At 37.6% G+C, this 15491-nt stretch overlaps 1 protein-coding gene across 2 annotated transcripts in view; it reads left to right on the plus strand.

Moving 5' to 3' along the window:
• The window catches only part of LOC117293323 (von Willebrand factor A domain-containing protein 3B-like), an 82541-nt gene extending 67276 nt beyond the window's left edge, over positions 1–15265 (plus strand). For both annotated transcript variants that reach the window (XM_033775588.1, XM_033775589.1), the window contains 4 exons: positions 2722–2843; positions 5078–5336; positions 9540–9774; positions 12611–15265. In XM_033775588.1, coding sequence (XP_033631479.1) covers positions 2722–2843; positions 5078–5336; positions 9540–9774; positions 12611–12893 — 899 coding nt within the window. In that variant the 3' untranslated portion in view covers positions 12894–15265. The remainder of the gene's footprint in view (positions 1–2721; positions 2844–5077; positions 5337–9539; positions 9775–12610) is intronic.
• Positions 15266–15491: the final 226 nt, after the last annotated feature.

Here is a 15491-nt window from a genome sequence, read left to right on the forward strand (position 1 = left end):
GATGTATGCTCATTAGCAGGGATAGATTAGGGGTAAAGCGATCCAAGTGTAAAAGGGCCGGTCGATTGCCCCCAGGGGTTTGCCCAGGGGAATAGAGTAGTGTGAAAAGGGCTGGCCTGTTTTATCCTGAGGTCATTGCTTCTCGTCCTACTCTTGTTCAACCTAAATTGGTTATTTATTTTGAAAATCAGAGCACGTTTGCATCTTAAGAAGCTAAGTGGTAGAAGAGACAAGGGCATGTTTTTTGGCCTAGATATTTCCTCGGAAATTGAGATTAAAATTTTTAAATTGCAATTTTTATGGCTTTAGAAATGTTACAAGCTCTCAAATTCACACCATAGGTTGAAGTTAATATGCTTTTCAATTTACTCTGTACAAAATTTGAACTTTTCTGTGAAGGTGTTATTCACAGCACGCTTTCCTTTTCACATCTCAGGCTATTCAGTCTTTTCACACACGGTTTCAAATTTTGCAAGTTTGTGGCGTGACAAAACAATATTTGCCCTCCAGCCTAAAATGCCCAACAAGGAATTATTTCGTTCTTAAACAGACTCTGAAAAACTTTTGCCATTCAGCATCCATGACAGGCTATTCCGTCAGGACTCAACGCGCCGTCCAAGCGTGAATAAACTCTCCGACCAATGCAATCTAACAGCTCGGAGATTTTGTTGATAACGGACACGTTAGAAAGTGACTGACTTCTTCACCCTCCCGTTAGTCACTTTGCTCCCCGATAAATTCATCGCTAGACACTTTCGGATCTCTGTCTTGTTGTTTTATTTAAACCCCACAAATGATGGCATGAAATATTAATGTCATTTTCACACGCTGCTGACAATTTTGTCTTTAAAGTTAAACCGTCCTTATTATGACACGTTCAATTATTGATTTGGTTTGGTGAGTTGGGAACAAATTAGCTATTTCTAACACAGCGCACAACTTAGAGATGCTATACATGGTACTTTGTTGCAAGGAAATATTCTGCGCAGAATTGTAAGAGATATTGTGTTGATAGAACAGAGGCTAATGTTCTCTGTATCTGTATTAAAACATTTATGATCAGATTTTCATTCAATCAAATTCTTTTAAAACAAAATTCGAGAAGATAAATACAAGTCTAAGAACTAGAGATGAGAGTCACTGCTGACAACAAGTCGGAAACTGGATTTAGATTTTAAACTATGACTTTTCCACATTTTGATAACCCTCGGACAAGTAGATCAAAGAGTCTGACTTTTTTAATTTTGAGACAACTAAAGCAAATTGATAGATATTAAAAAATATGAATTCAGATAACAGAATGTAATATTTCATCTATGATAGACTCAGCTATAAAAGAATTGAGCTCTATGACTGAACCAGTTAACAAGGTCAATTTAATGAACCTGTTTTCGCCAATAGACTGTAAAACTTTTTGTTTACAAAAACAGCAACCTGATTCATTCCAGTGCCTTTTTGGGAGGCACGATACAACACTGGTCATACGGGACATTTTCGACTACCTGTCAAACTTTCCACACAAATTCAAGAGTTTGCCAATAAGAGCCAAATATTTACCCCCTTTCTTCATATTAAAAGTCGATACAAAATCAATCTCCATTTAAGATTTGATATTTTTGTTCATTGAGATGTGTATAAATCCTGCCTGCAGGAAGCTCATTCTCCGTGGGTCTTTTGTAAACATGTGATGTCACAAGATACATGGTTTATAGACCATTCAACTCCTGGAATCAGGGCCCAAGTCTGCGCTAACAGCTCACAGAATTGTGTGCCTTACATGGTGCCATAAGCGCTGATTTCCACGGTAAGCAGTGCCATGAAATCGGGTCCACATGTTTACAGAAGAGCCACTGAGCCTGGAGTTAGTTTTGCAGAGCTGTAACCAATAACTCTTTCGGTCACTGACCAGTTTGGGCAATTCAACTGGAAAAATTATTTTTCACAACTGCGAAAACACACCCCTGGACTACCTGCAAGCACACTGTATAAAGCTCAATGAAAGAAAAACATCAAATCTTGCTTGGTTTGATTTGTTATTACATTTTTGAAACATCATAACTTTTTCTGCAGTTATTTTGTCACAAAATCTTAAGCAAAACGGATTTGTAGACTTGTTTTACATTGCTTGGTGAGTATTTTAACATTGTTACACATTGGGCACCACACATTAAAGAGTAGAGCAAAGTATATCTTTTGGTTTTTAGAACCGTTCCATACTTTAATCCTATATAAATTTAGATGTATACAGTTATTTTAGCATGTGAACATTTCATTTCAAAAGGTGGTCGAGTTTTTGAGATAACTCCGAAGATCTTGAGCAAATAATATGTCCACTCAATAAGAACTATCCATAATAGGAATACGCAAGCTGAGAAAGATAAAAAACAGTAACGTTGTTCAGATTCAAATTGTTGGGTATAAAAACTGATATGTTTTTACACAAACAGTATTACATTGAAGTGAAATGTTTCTTGATACTTTCTTCAAAAGCCTCTAGGCTTCTGAGCAAAAGTTTTGATTGCCATTAATTTTAAGAGTGATTACCATAACGCTTAGTGGTCAGACATGCGTTTGTCAAATGGTTCGTCGACCTAAGTCTTGTAACATTACCACAAGGAATGTGATTTTATTTTGTCAATGGTTATCTCTTATTAATTCCCTCATCATCTCATTAGGGTAAAATCATATTGAATTGAATCTATTGCAATTTTCATTGACCAGGTACTGTTGAATCGAAGAGCGAGGATTCTGAATACTACGTAGCGGATAGTAACAACACTCTACAGAAGGTTTCCAATAAATATATCTTGACTGACAAAGACGATGGGAACAGAGCCATAAAGGTATGCACAACAAGTTTTTTTTTCTTTTTTTTTTTCTTTCTCCATTTATTAATTTCATTTATTAATAATGGTTGTGAAGCCTAGGATTCTCAGAAAAGCGAACTTAATCAATGAACTAACCAAGAACCCAATAGAGAGAAGACAAGGGCCAAAGTTTATAGAGCTGCTAAGCACAAACATTTGCTTAGCATGAAATTTCTTCCTTGATAAAAACAGGTTTACCAACCAAACTTCCATGTGATTTTCAGGATAAGCAAACAAAAGCTGAATACCAGTAACAAGCACTTATGCAACAAATGGAAATTTGGCTGGTAATCCTGTTTTTATCGAGGAAGAAATTTCATGCTTAGCAAATTTGTGTGCTTAGCAGCTCTATGAAATTGGGCCAAGGAAGTTTCAGTTGTTTTAAAGATGTAGGAGGAAACCATAGGTTATTATTATTATTATAATTATTTTATTATTATTATTATTATTCATATTATTATTATTATTAAATCTCAAAAGTCGAGTCCCATGGTTTTTATGACTCTGCACTTGCGATCACCTTCTCAAACAGGGCTCAATTTCATAGAGCTGCTAAGCAGAAGATACTGATTAGTAATTTTCTTTGCTAAGCAAACAATGAGTGGGGCACCAGTTGCAACAATGTTAACCTTACTGACATTTTGCTGGTAACCAAGTTTCTGTTAAAGGAACATTACTGAGTTGGTTTTGATTTGCTGGCAGTGTAAGCACTAAATGTAATCCACCACATAAATGAACTGACAAACCTGGAGAAGTTTGAGAGCGATCAGCCAACTGGGTCACGAGAAAATAGTGAAAAAACGATTACACATTTGCATGACATTGATGCAAAAAAAAAAAAAAAATGAATAAAACGCTCACTGAGTGATAAACTCCAAACGTGAAACTAGATAAGTTATCAAATATGACATTTCAGACAGAAATATTTCAAGGGATGTTGTCTTCAATCATCATGAATAGGCCGTGTAAGTTTGATGTAAATCTGTGATCTTCACGATTTTGTTTCTTACCAATTCTGTAACGTTCCTTTAAGCAAGACTTTTCTGTGCTTGGCAAGTTTTCATGCTCGTGTCTTTATGAAACTGGGCCCAGGGCATGCGCCAAATTTCTCGGCTGTCTGTGTAAGCGAAGAATGCTAGTAATGTGGAGTAGGCATACGCACGCGCACAAGCATAAATGTCCATGTACTGTGAAATACATTTGATGCAAGCTCGGAACTTTCAGTTTCTGTTAGCACCAATTCTTTGCTTATACGATATGCATCATTGGGCCCCCAGGTTGCAACTGAAAACCCAATCCACACAGTGCCCCCTGCATGTGCTCCCATGGAAAACACCAGGGCCCAACTTCATTGAGCTGCTAAGCACAAAAATTTGCTTAGCATGAAATTTTCATTTGTTGCATATTGCTTGTTACTGGTATTCAGCTGTTGTTTGCTTATCCAGACAGTCACGTGGAAAATTGGTTGGTAATTCTGTTTTTATCAAGGCAAAAATGTCATGCTAAGCAAATTTTTGTGCTTAGCAGTTCTATGAAATTGGGCCCTGTAGTGCCCCTCAACACAGGAAAAAACATGCTTAGGGAAAAAATCCTGGATTGACCACTTCTATTACCCATTGTTCAAGATTCTTTACTTGATATTTGATATATAAAAAAATATATAAAAAAAATCACAACCCACAGGCCAAGTTAGATACATTCTTACAAACATATTACTTGTTAGATACATTCTTACAAACATTTAATTTGAAGGAACTGCTAGTTCTGGCCAGACGAGAGATAGGTCTGCTCTGCCCATCTTCTTTGCCAACTTGATTCTACCCCACACAGCCAGACTCTTCTTAAGACCAGCAGAGCTCAATATCCAAATATACAGCCTTCTCTCAGACACCAACACCAACAACCCCTCTCCCCCTCCAACAAATATAAATAAACGAAAAAAGGGTAATAACCACATCAGTGTGTACGGGTAAAACCAAAATGAATATTCTATCCCCAATGCAAATTTAAATTCTATTATACATGTATAGGTGTAGAGACCAGTGTTGGTATCGACAAAATGGCGTCGTACCCCGGATTGAGTATTCGCCATTTTACTATTTATTTGTGTTGTTGATATTTTTGTACTGTCTATGCCGTGTCTCTACATAGGTAATACAATGTTATCATCAATTTCACTTATTCCATTTGAACGATTCTGACTGTTTCAGGCTGGTAACAATGTCATCGCTCTTCACCCCAGTCAACCCTACCGTTACGGCCCAGCCACCGTCTCCAAGAATCTTCAAGATCTATGGTGCCAGGTAGAATTCTATGATGAGGAGGTTGCAGATATACCGAGGGAGGAGATGTACTTCATTACCCCAGAGTGTCATGCGGAGGTGAAGGAAGCCATCTTAGTGGGAGAGGATCGATGGGTGGGGCATGCTGCCGTTACCCGCAATGATAACGATGGGGTCTATTACTTAGGTAAGAGAACATCCTTCTTCAGGACATAACAAAACCCAATTTATTAACTGACTGCTTCACCTTTTACCCATACAATTTGTTTTAACACTTCGATCTTGGTTATTAAAATGCACCTCTATTATTATTATTATTATTATTATTATTATTATTATTATTATTATTATTATTATTATTATTATTATTATTATTATTATTATTATTATTATTATTATTATTATTATTATTATTATTATTATTATTATTATTATTATTATTATTATTATTATTATTATTATTATTATTATTATTATTATTATTATTATTATTATTATTATTATTATTATTATTATTATTATTATTATTATTATTATTATTATTATTATTATTATTGGTTTAGTAGAAATGCAAACATGGCGGCCAAAAAGCTGAATTGCGGATGCATATATACAAAGAGTCAAAATACAATAATTATTACTATAAATCTATTAAAATTTGAGAAAAAAGCATGAAAGTTGAACATATTCATATTACACAAGGGAGCAGGAATACAAAATTACCAAAAAGGCACTACAAATACCCAAATGACGAGAAAAGACATAAAAACAAACAGTCAATTTAAAAACAAAAAACTGAAAACTGGGCCAGCCAGAGAATTGTTAAGAGAACAGAACACCACAGATGAAGGCACCCAGGCAATAGCACCAAGGCAATAGCCAAGGGTCACCAAGGCAATAGCGCAGGAGCACAGATGAAATAGCTAAGGGGCACAGAGGCAGTATCCAATGGCCAATCATGCAACTGGGCACTGATGCAATAGCGCAGGGGCACAGAGGAAATAGCTAAGGGGCACAGAGGCAGTATCCAATGGCCAATCATGCAACTGGGCACTGATGCAATAGCCAAGGGGCACAGAGGAAATAGCTAAGGGGCACAGAGGCAGTATCCAATGGCCAATCATGCAACTGGGCACTGATGCAATAGCCAAGGGGCACAGAGGAAATAGCTAAGGGGCACAGAGGCAGTATCCAATGGCCAATCATGCAACTGGGCACTGATGCAATAGCCACGGGGCAGTGAGGAAATAGCTAAGGGGCACAGAGGCAGTATCCAATGGCCAATCATGCAACTGGGCACTGATGCAATAGCCAAGGGGCACAGAGGAAATAGCTAAGGGGCACAGAGGCAGCATCCAATGGCCAATCATGCAACTGGGCACTGATGCAATAGCCAAGGGGCACAGAGGAAATAGCTAAGGGGCACAGAGGCAGTATCCAATGGCCAATCATGCAACTGGGCACTGATGCAATAGCCAAGGGGCACAGAGGAAATAGCTAAGGGGCACAGAGGCAGTATCCAATGGCCAATCTTGCAACTGGGCACTGATGCAATAGCCAAGGGGCACAGAGGAAATAGCTAAGGGGCACAGAGGCAGTATCCAATGGCCAATCATGCAAATGGGCACTGATGCAATAGCCAAGGGGCACAGAGGAAATAGCTAAGGGGCACAGAGGCAGTATCCAATGGTCAATCATGCAACTGGGCACTGATGCAATAGCGCAGAGGCACAGAGGAAATAGCTAAGGGGCACAGAGGCAGTATCCAATGGTCAATCATGCAACTGGGCACTGATGCAATAGCGCAGGGGCACAGAGGAAATAGCTAAGGGGCACAGAGGCAGTATCCAATGGCCAATCATGCAACTGGGCACTGATGCAATAGCGCAGGGGCACAGAGGAAATAGCTAAGGGGCACAGAGGCAGTATCCAATGGCCAATCATGCAAATGGGCACTGATTAGCCAAGGGGCAGTATTAAGGCAATAGCAAAGGGGCAGAAAGGCAACAATCATGACGCACCAACGCAATAGAGCCAAGGGGCTCAGTGGCAGCCAAGGGTCACCTAGGCAACAACCAACGCAGTAGCCTAGGGGCACCAAGGCAATTACCAATAGCCAAGGGGTATCAACCAAATAACCAAAGGGAAGCAATAACCAAAGGGAAGTGAGGCAATAGCCAAAGGGCAGCAAGGCAATTAGCCAAGAGGCCTGACTGTAATCAGAGTTCATTGCCCCCCTTGAAGTACAAGGCCTGTTTAATGTGTTGGTCGGTATGGAGCAATGTCGGTGAAATTTAACTGTCATTCCAGTCGTTAATGATGTGATGATTACAATAGGCAATACATCATTCAGTTGTTAACGAGACAAACGGCTAATTATCACAATATGGTTTGTTGATGTTCGAGACCACATGCTGTGAATCACTTGCATGAGTGCATTGAACTTATCATTTTATTCTGTATTTGTTTGTCGGTATGTGATTATTTAAAACACAAATATTCAAACAGACTTGATTTAAAAACACCAAGAAAGGGATGAGTTTCATGTGATATCATACCATGGGATGTTAACTTTAAAGGCACTGGACCCTATTGGTAATTTCTTAAAATAATTGTTAGCATAAAAACTTACTTGTTAGCAATCAATGGAGAGCTATTGATTGAATAAAACATTTTGAAAAACAGCTCCCTCTGAAGAAATGTGGTTTTTGAAAAAAGTGGTAGTTTCTCACTCAAATATTAAAAGACTTTTGTCCTGAAGCCTTTTATTAGGCAGCTGAAAGCACACAAAGTTGTGCAACAATGGTGTTTTTTCTTTCATTATTCTCTTGCAACTTCAAACACCAATTGAGTCAAAAAATTTCACAAGTTTGGCTTTTTACGCATATGTCGGGACTGGATACACCAAGTGATAAGACTGGTCTTTGACAGTTACCAAATGTGTCCAGTGTCTTATGAGAAACAAACACAATACTTTAGCAAGTTTAAAAAGCTTTTGCATTAAAAAGAAAATTGTTCAAGTGGCTGTTAAATTTACCTTGATGTTTGTGCCATCCTTAATACATCTTAGTTTGAATATACAGGTCTGAAATGCATGCAAGGTTCCTTCAAAACAAAAAATATTCCCAAATCTACACAGGGAAAAATTAAAATGTAGGCCCATTCTATTTTAATAAAAGAAAAAAATTCCCAAATTGGATAATTAAATTTGACACCAGGTTTGAAAAATTGCTTCCAATTGATTAAATTTTGTGGCAGATTTGATTTGGGGTAATTTTTAAAACGGGGGTTTGTAGTTGAGTTTTTTTTTTTATAGATCGGATGAGCTAAATCTTGAAGATTGAATTGGTGTAATTGGCATGAGACCACTGGCTTTTTTAATTTGAGTCATTTATGGGCTAGAGCCAGCGGGTTCGGCTGTATAAATATGTTTTACATAATGGTGTACTATCACTATCATCAGTTTCCCCCGCCCACCCCTAACGCCCCCTGACTTGGGAAAAGAGAAGGCAGACAACTAAAGTACATGTACGTCTGCTGAGTTTGGTACAAAGAGTTTGTAGGATTGAGATCTAGGGCTAGATATTCAATCAATATTTCAACTTGTTACCGAATGAGGTCAAGGTTGTTTTGTATTCTTCAAGCGAAATGCAAGAAATGTAAAGAGGGTTTTATTTTTCACGCGAATTGCGAAAGGTGAAGCGAATTTCCTTTGGGTCACAATAAACCTTATCCATATGGCGTCATTTGAGTTGGGCACCCTTGACGAGATGGGGTCAAATGAAGGCAACTCATTGGCTGATCCTGTGTAGCGTGCATACTTAGCTGCGCAAGTTTCTTATTTTGTTGTCATAGTTATACCTCTAAAGATGGTGGCTTGATAACCCCATCGCATAAGGTCTTTAGGAACCTCAGTGGTTACTGATTGTTTGCCTGAGGCGATTTGCTTTCTATTTGCTTTCATGTGCAGTATGAAGCGGGTTTATTGCAAAAAAAAATTAAATCAAAAAGGTCAATAACAAACTTTGTAACTAAAAACTAGTGACAGAAATAAAGGGAGTGAAAAAGGACAACACAATAGTAACAAATAGAGTTTACTTTCAAGAATGAAAGGCACTTTGATGCTTGTTTTAATACGTCTTAAAACTGACTGTGGCCGGACTATGTTGTGCGCAATGCGATGTGCACAATGCAAATTACAAGCCAAGCAATTGACATATGTACCTAATACTGCATTACCAGTAAAACTAATGCTACTGTATCTGCTCAGACTGTCTTTTCATTTTAAAGAATTGCGCACTACGCACTCATACAACAAGCACATTTATGTTTATTTAATATTTAATGTAAACTCCTTTAAATCTAAACTTTTAAATTGTCTTTCTTATAGCCACTATTAAGAGTCGCATCAGCCAAGGGCGTTACTTCGTTGTAGAGTGGCCAGATGACAGAGTAAGTCAACAGCACTGTAAACACATCTTTGGAGCTTTCTCAAGACGTCAACGTTTTGCTCTTGGAGACCACGTCTTGGCAATGGCAAGCGTCGCTAAAATGACTTACCTTCCGGGAAAGATCAGTGGAGTCGACAGCAATCGTTTGGTGGTAGAGTTCTCTGATGGAACAAGGTAAAACAAAAATCATTCATTACCATGGTTATCAATAATTTAATTTCATTTCTTGGTTTCTTGTTGTGAAGCCAAGGACTCTCAGGAAAGTGAACTTACTCCGTTTCAGACAGGCGCTCCAGAATCGCGCCGAACCAAACCTGAATTAAGTACATGAACAGTTTTACATCTGGAACAGTTAGGAGTGACTGGACGCGCTGTTGCAGTCGTTCGGAACGACTCTAGAGCGCCTTGGTTTCAGACGTTGAACTTGTCATAAGCCGAGCCCATGTAAATGTTATGTTATGTTCGCCTTTCTGGAACAAACAAATTATTTGGGTCGACCATGAGTCACTCCTTATCTATTTGGTCTGGTGCGACTCTGGCGCGCCTGACTGAAACGGGTGTTGATCACTTTACTTAGCCAAGAACCCCATGGAGAGAACAGGCATGATATTCTCCCTATTCAAGTCTGATTTCTTTGCTCTTTTGAAAAAAAATGAAAAGTTGTGAATAATATTTATATATATTTATATTTATTTCATTTTTCGGGGATAAAAAGTACAATAATGCACATTAATTAGGTTAAAAACATTGAAAAATACAGCAAAAAGCAATTTAAATACATTAAAGAAAAAGAAACAGCTGGATCCCGAAGGATTGCCTAAAAGAAACACAGTTCCTGTCGAGAGGCTCTCCTCTCCAGCTGATCCTAAAAAGAACAACAATAAAATATAATTATAAAAATATAAAAATATATAAGTATTCTTTATAGCAGCAAAAAAAAAAGGAGCAAAGACGCATAAAAATAGACAAGCAGGGCATACAAGCAAGGTAAAGACATGGAAATAAAAAATTAAATAAAAAACAATGCCTAAATAGTCTATTAGACCCTACAATGTGTATGTAGGTCATTCCTTGTGCTGGAGAACATATTCCTACTTTTTTGCAAATACCAAATATCATTGAAAAAGAAAAAGAAGGTAGTTTCAGTTTTAGAGGTGGGACGAAAACCCCAGAGGATTTTTCCAGATAAGACACATGCAGTCAGTTAGGGACTCAAAACCCAATCCACATAACGTAGTGACATGAGGAATAAGCTTTTAAGCTTATTAAGCAGGGGTCGAGTTCACAAAGATTTAGGACTAGTCGTAATCTTAGGACTAGTCCTAGGAGATATTAAAAACTTATGGCTCAGATTAGTCTTATCTCTTTTTGAAATTCACCCCAGTTGTTGTTTTATCAATTTGAGAGTTTACCCACCCTTCAAGAAAGTAAAATTTGACAAGCAGCTGAGAAATTTGCTAACTATGTGAGCCGGGAGTTTCAAAGTTTGTAGACATCATTGCTGATAAAGTTTTTTTGAAAGGTGTGCTGAAGCCAATTTCACAATTAGGCCGAGTAACTCGTCCTAACTTAGGATGGGTTCAATGTGTCCTACTCTCTGTAGATATGGAAATTAACTCGTCTTAAGTCCTAAGATAAATCCTAAGTTAGGAAAAGTTTGGTGAAATCGGCGGCTGGTGTTTTTATAGTCACTGTTTTCAACACTTGCTTTTGAACATCAAGATTTAAATCAAACTACCGTGCCGGCTCACTTGTTTGCTCAAGAACAATTATAAAAAGTTATCCACCATATTCTGTCAACAGCAATTTACTTCAGTAAGTATAAGTAAATAATATTTTCTATTTCTGCATATATCACTGTATGCTTATCCTAGGCCTGTATAAATAAGGGAATATGTGTGGTGAAGAGGTTTTCAACTAGTGGTTTAAACCCAACGAGGCCTGCTTCTTGAAAATTTTACCGAGACGAAGGCGAGGTAAATTATCAAGAACCAGGCCTCGGCGTGTTTAAACCACTAGTTGAAACAAACTTTGATTCCCATTCGTAAATACCTTTCGGTAAAAAAACATCAACACTTTTTGTTCAAAAAGTAAAATAAATGCAAAAAATTATAATTGTTCAAAGACTTCTTTCAACACAACACCCCTCCAGCTATGAAATGGTAAGGCCTTCGGGTAAACAACTCCTTATAAGGAAATACTGTGCGCGTCGCGCATATCGCGTGATGTGGCACAACTGTTCCGGCCGTTGCTCTCGACCAATAGGAATGAAGAAACTTATAAGCACATGTTTCATACATATGTTTCAACACTTTTTACTGGTCATTTACAAATGTTTATACACACCCACGTGACGCGCTCTCCACCAATAGGAATAGCAAAACTGACTGAGGTGTTTATGAATATCAAGTCAGACTGTAGTAACAAGTTGAACAAAGTAAGACCATCATTGAGCAAATCAAATCAAATCATTTCTTTTCTTACTTGTAAATTCTTATGAGCTTTCAAAACATAGGGAAGCAGCGCTAATTTTTTTGTATTTATCAGTACACTTCAAATACGCTAAAAAATTATGTGTGTTCTATAATCCCATTTTTGGGGGACCCATCACAATCAGCCCCTTTTTTGAACTGTGTACTTGGTTCAATCAAGGCAGCACTATCAAAATCCTTTTATATGAAGAAATACTATAGTAGTAAACTTTTTGGGTACAAGAGGCCGTTTGAATCCTTTGCAGGCCTGATACTTCACGAAGGCAATGAAGGCAATTGCCTCCATGCCCCCTGGTCATTGCCTTGGTGCCCTTGAAATGTTCTAGTAGAAGTTTAGAATTTACTCATAGGGTGCCCTTTATCAAGGAGAAAATGCTTTGGTACCCTTGCCCTTTCAAAAAGAAAGCATACAGGCATGCCTAAGTATTAGCAGCAGGTACCGCACTGATTTGATGTTAGTTTTGCATCGATACAAAAAATTATTTGTTTTTACCCTTATTCTGATTGTTCTTATTCAGCTCGAACGACGTGGACCCCGTTCAATGCTTCTGGTTGTCTGAAGTCTACTACGAAAGCAGCCGGCTCTATCACATTCAGAAAAATCCAGAGTTAGCACCCGTCCAACCACAGATGCTACAACCAGTACCCCCAAGATCAAGACCAACATCAGGATCTAGCTCTGGCTCAAGGTCATCCTTGGGGTCAAAGGTTAAGAAAAGGTCAAGTTCGCCATCAGCAAGTGTTTCGAGCAGAGCATCAAGCAAGGTAAAGTCGGTCTTTTCGGATGATGACGGGTGGTAGTGTCCTTCTAAGTGGTCTTTCAATCACAGCGTGCCTGCAAGGTAACATTCCGAGTTCTTAAAAAGAGGCTCCAAGGTCAAATTCAGTTTGGTGATGCACTTCTCATTGTAGAAGGGAAACATACAAGTCTCTAACCTCAAGTAAAAACAGTAAAATGTCATTTTATTTGATACTCGTGTAAAGAGAAATTTGTTATGGAACGCCACAAAGAGTCTGTACATTGAAGACACAATTTGTGTAAGGTTAAAATCACTTCTGTATTGAATGAGTATCGTCACAATTCAGGAACGTAGGCCTACTATGAAGTAGGCCTATTCTTTACAAATTGACAGACCATAAAATATTTGAAATGTGACATCATCAAATGTTTTATTGATATTGACGTGGCGATTTACACCATTTTATCATAAAGTAAGAGACTTCAATTTTGTTTTCATCTTCATAAAGACTCTCTCTGTTGTGGAATAATTGGATCACAAAACTGAATACGACATAGGGATTGGCTAGAAACCAGTGGTCTATAAGGGCAATGTCACACGAGGCAATTTACAAGCAAACAAGAAGAAAAGGCAGTCACATTTTGAACTTTCAAAGCTTGAAAAACAACACTCATGTGCTACCAAAGTTGTCCCATAGCACCCACTGCAGTTGGTTACCTTCAAGTTGCCTGCACAAATTGCCTTGTGTGACACAGCCGTAATTCTTTATTTTTATATTTTTTTTTTATCATGATATGATCTTTAAAGAAATCTTTGGTTTGTTTTCCCGTCTGATGTGCTAGGCATTATTTTAAGTACCAATAAACAGGGTATATTAATTCAGTCTTGGATGATTCAGAACATTCTATTTTTGTGGATCTTTGGCAACATAGACTGAGAAATTTTCAAAGGAAACCTTTTGTGACTTAGAAAATAGAAAATACTTTTGTTTGAACAGCAAAAAAAAGAAAGAAGGCTTGCCAAGTACTATTTGCTACTTAATTGGCAACCTGTAGATGCCAGTTAGGCTTGTAACGATTGTTTTGAGTGAAATTGAAGATGCAGCTTTCTAGATTACAATGATTGATTCAGACGATTTGTGTAACCGTGAAGTGTCAATTCCACAGACTGTAATAAGAGTTCTGGGAGAAAATTAGGTTCAATATTTATGGAATGTTCACACAATATATCTTTAGTAATGATTAGAATGTGTAGGTAAGGAAACTCGATATCTGTGGCTGACAGATCGATCTTCATTAGCAAGCTGGAAGGAAACTCTGATTAGGAATAAATTTAAAAAGGAATGAAACTGAATCTTGAAATGTGTCTCAATGGTTGATGAGCTTATAATGCAATAAGTCCACACAGCTACCAAACACTTTTTTCAGTGTCAACTTTATGCAATGTGTATATATATATATAAAGAAAATTAATTTTTCATCTGTTACATGTGTAAAATATTGATCTAAGGCCATGTCTGAACTAACGGCTGTGGCTACGTCTGGATTGCTGCATGCATTGTGGTGTAGGACGCCTAAGCAACAGCCGCGAGCCAAGTTAGTTTTTCTAATGACTCTTCTTACAATTGATGGCAGTAAAAACTTTTTGGTTAGAAGACTACACCAGCTTTTGATAGTATAAAGCATTTTCACTTTGAAGTTTTTTGGTTGCGTAAAAAGTAAATATTAGTTTTCAAGCCCCAAAATTTGAATCTAAGAAGCCTTACCGCCATAATGCTACAAAGATTGTGAACTCCTGTTACGAGTAGATCTTGTGTCATTCCCCTCCCCAACCCAATATCATGTTTGTGGTGATAGATTGTAAATATTTATTCAGTACTTGATGTGTAAAGTTTGTATGATAGAATTGATGACAGTTTTGAATTGCGATATTTTGAGAAGGTGTAACTTTTGTATATTAATGTGAAAAAGGGCTTTCATGTTAACTTAAAAGAAAATGAGTTTGATGTATAGAATGTCTTGACGATTAGGTTAATAGTTTTGCATGCATCAAGATGCAACTTGTTGTCTTGTAGAAAGGATGGAATTTGAGAGAGTATTTCCAAAGCACGGCGATGGATTTTAAAAAATCAATTCCTCCAGATAACTGGGAATGTATGATTTAAGTAGTGAACAGAGACGTGCTTTATGACGATTGAATAATATACATCTTTGAGGGCTTTCAGACACCAAGCACTGTCCCAAGTGAGGTGACATTTTAGAGTCAAGATTTAAATTTGACTTGCAGCTCCCACGTCCTGATCGGTATATCTCATGATAATGTCATGTTGCAAGTCTCGTCCTTCTAGTGTAGAGTTGCATATTAAAGGCACTGGACACTATTGGTTATAAATCAAAATAATTTTTAGCACAAAAACTGAGTTGGTTGCGAGCAATGGAGAGCTGTTGATACATGTAGTTTAAAGCATTGCGAGAAAAGGCTCCCTCTGAAGTAATGTCGTTTTTGAGAAAGAAGTAATTTCTCACCCAAATAATGAAAGACTTCAGCTGAAGCCTTTCATTAGGCAACTGGAAGTATACACATTTGTGAAACAATTTATCTTGCAACTACGATGACCAATTAAGTTCGAATTTTCACTGGTTTGTTATTTTATGCATAT

The sequence above is a fragment of the Asterias rubens genome, chromosome 8, assembly GCF_902459465.1.
Source record: "Asterias rubens chromosome 8, eAstRub1.3, whole genome shotgun sequence".
In the NCBI taxonomy this organism is placed as follows: domain Eukaryota; kingdom Metazoa; phylum Echinodermata; class Asteroidea; order Forcipulatida; family Asteriidae; genus Asterias; species Asterias rubens.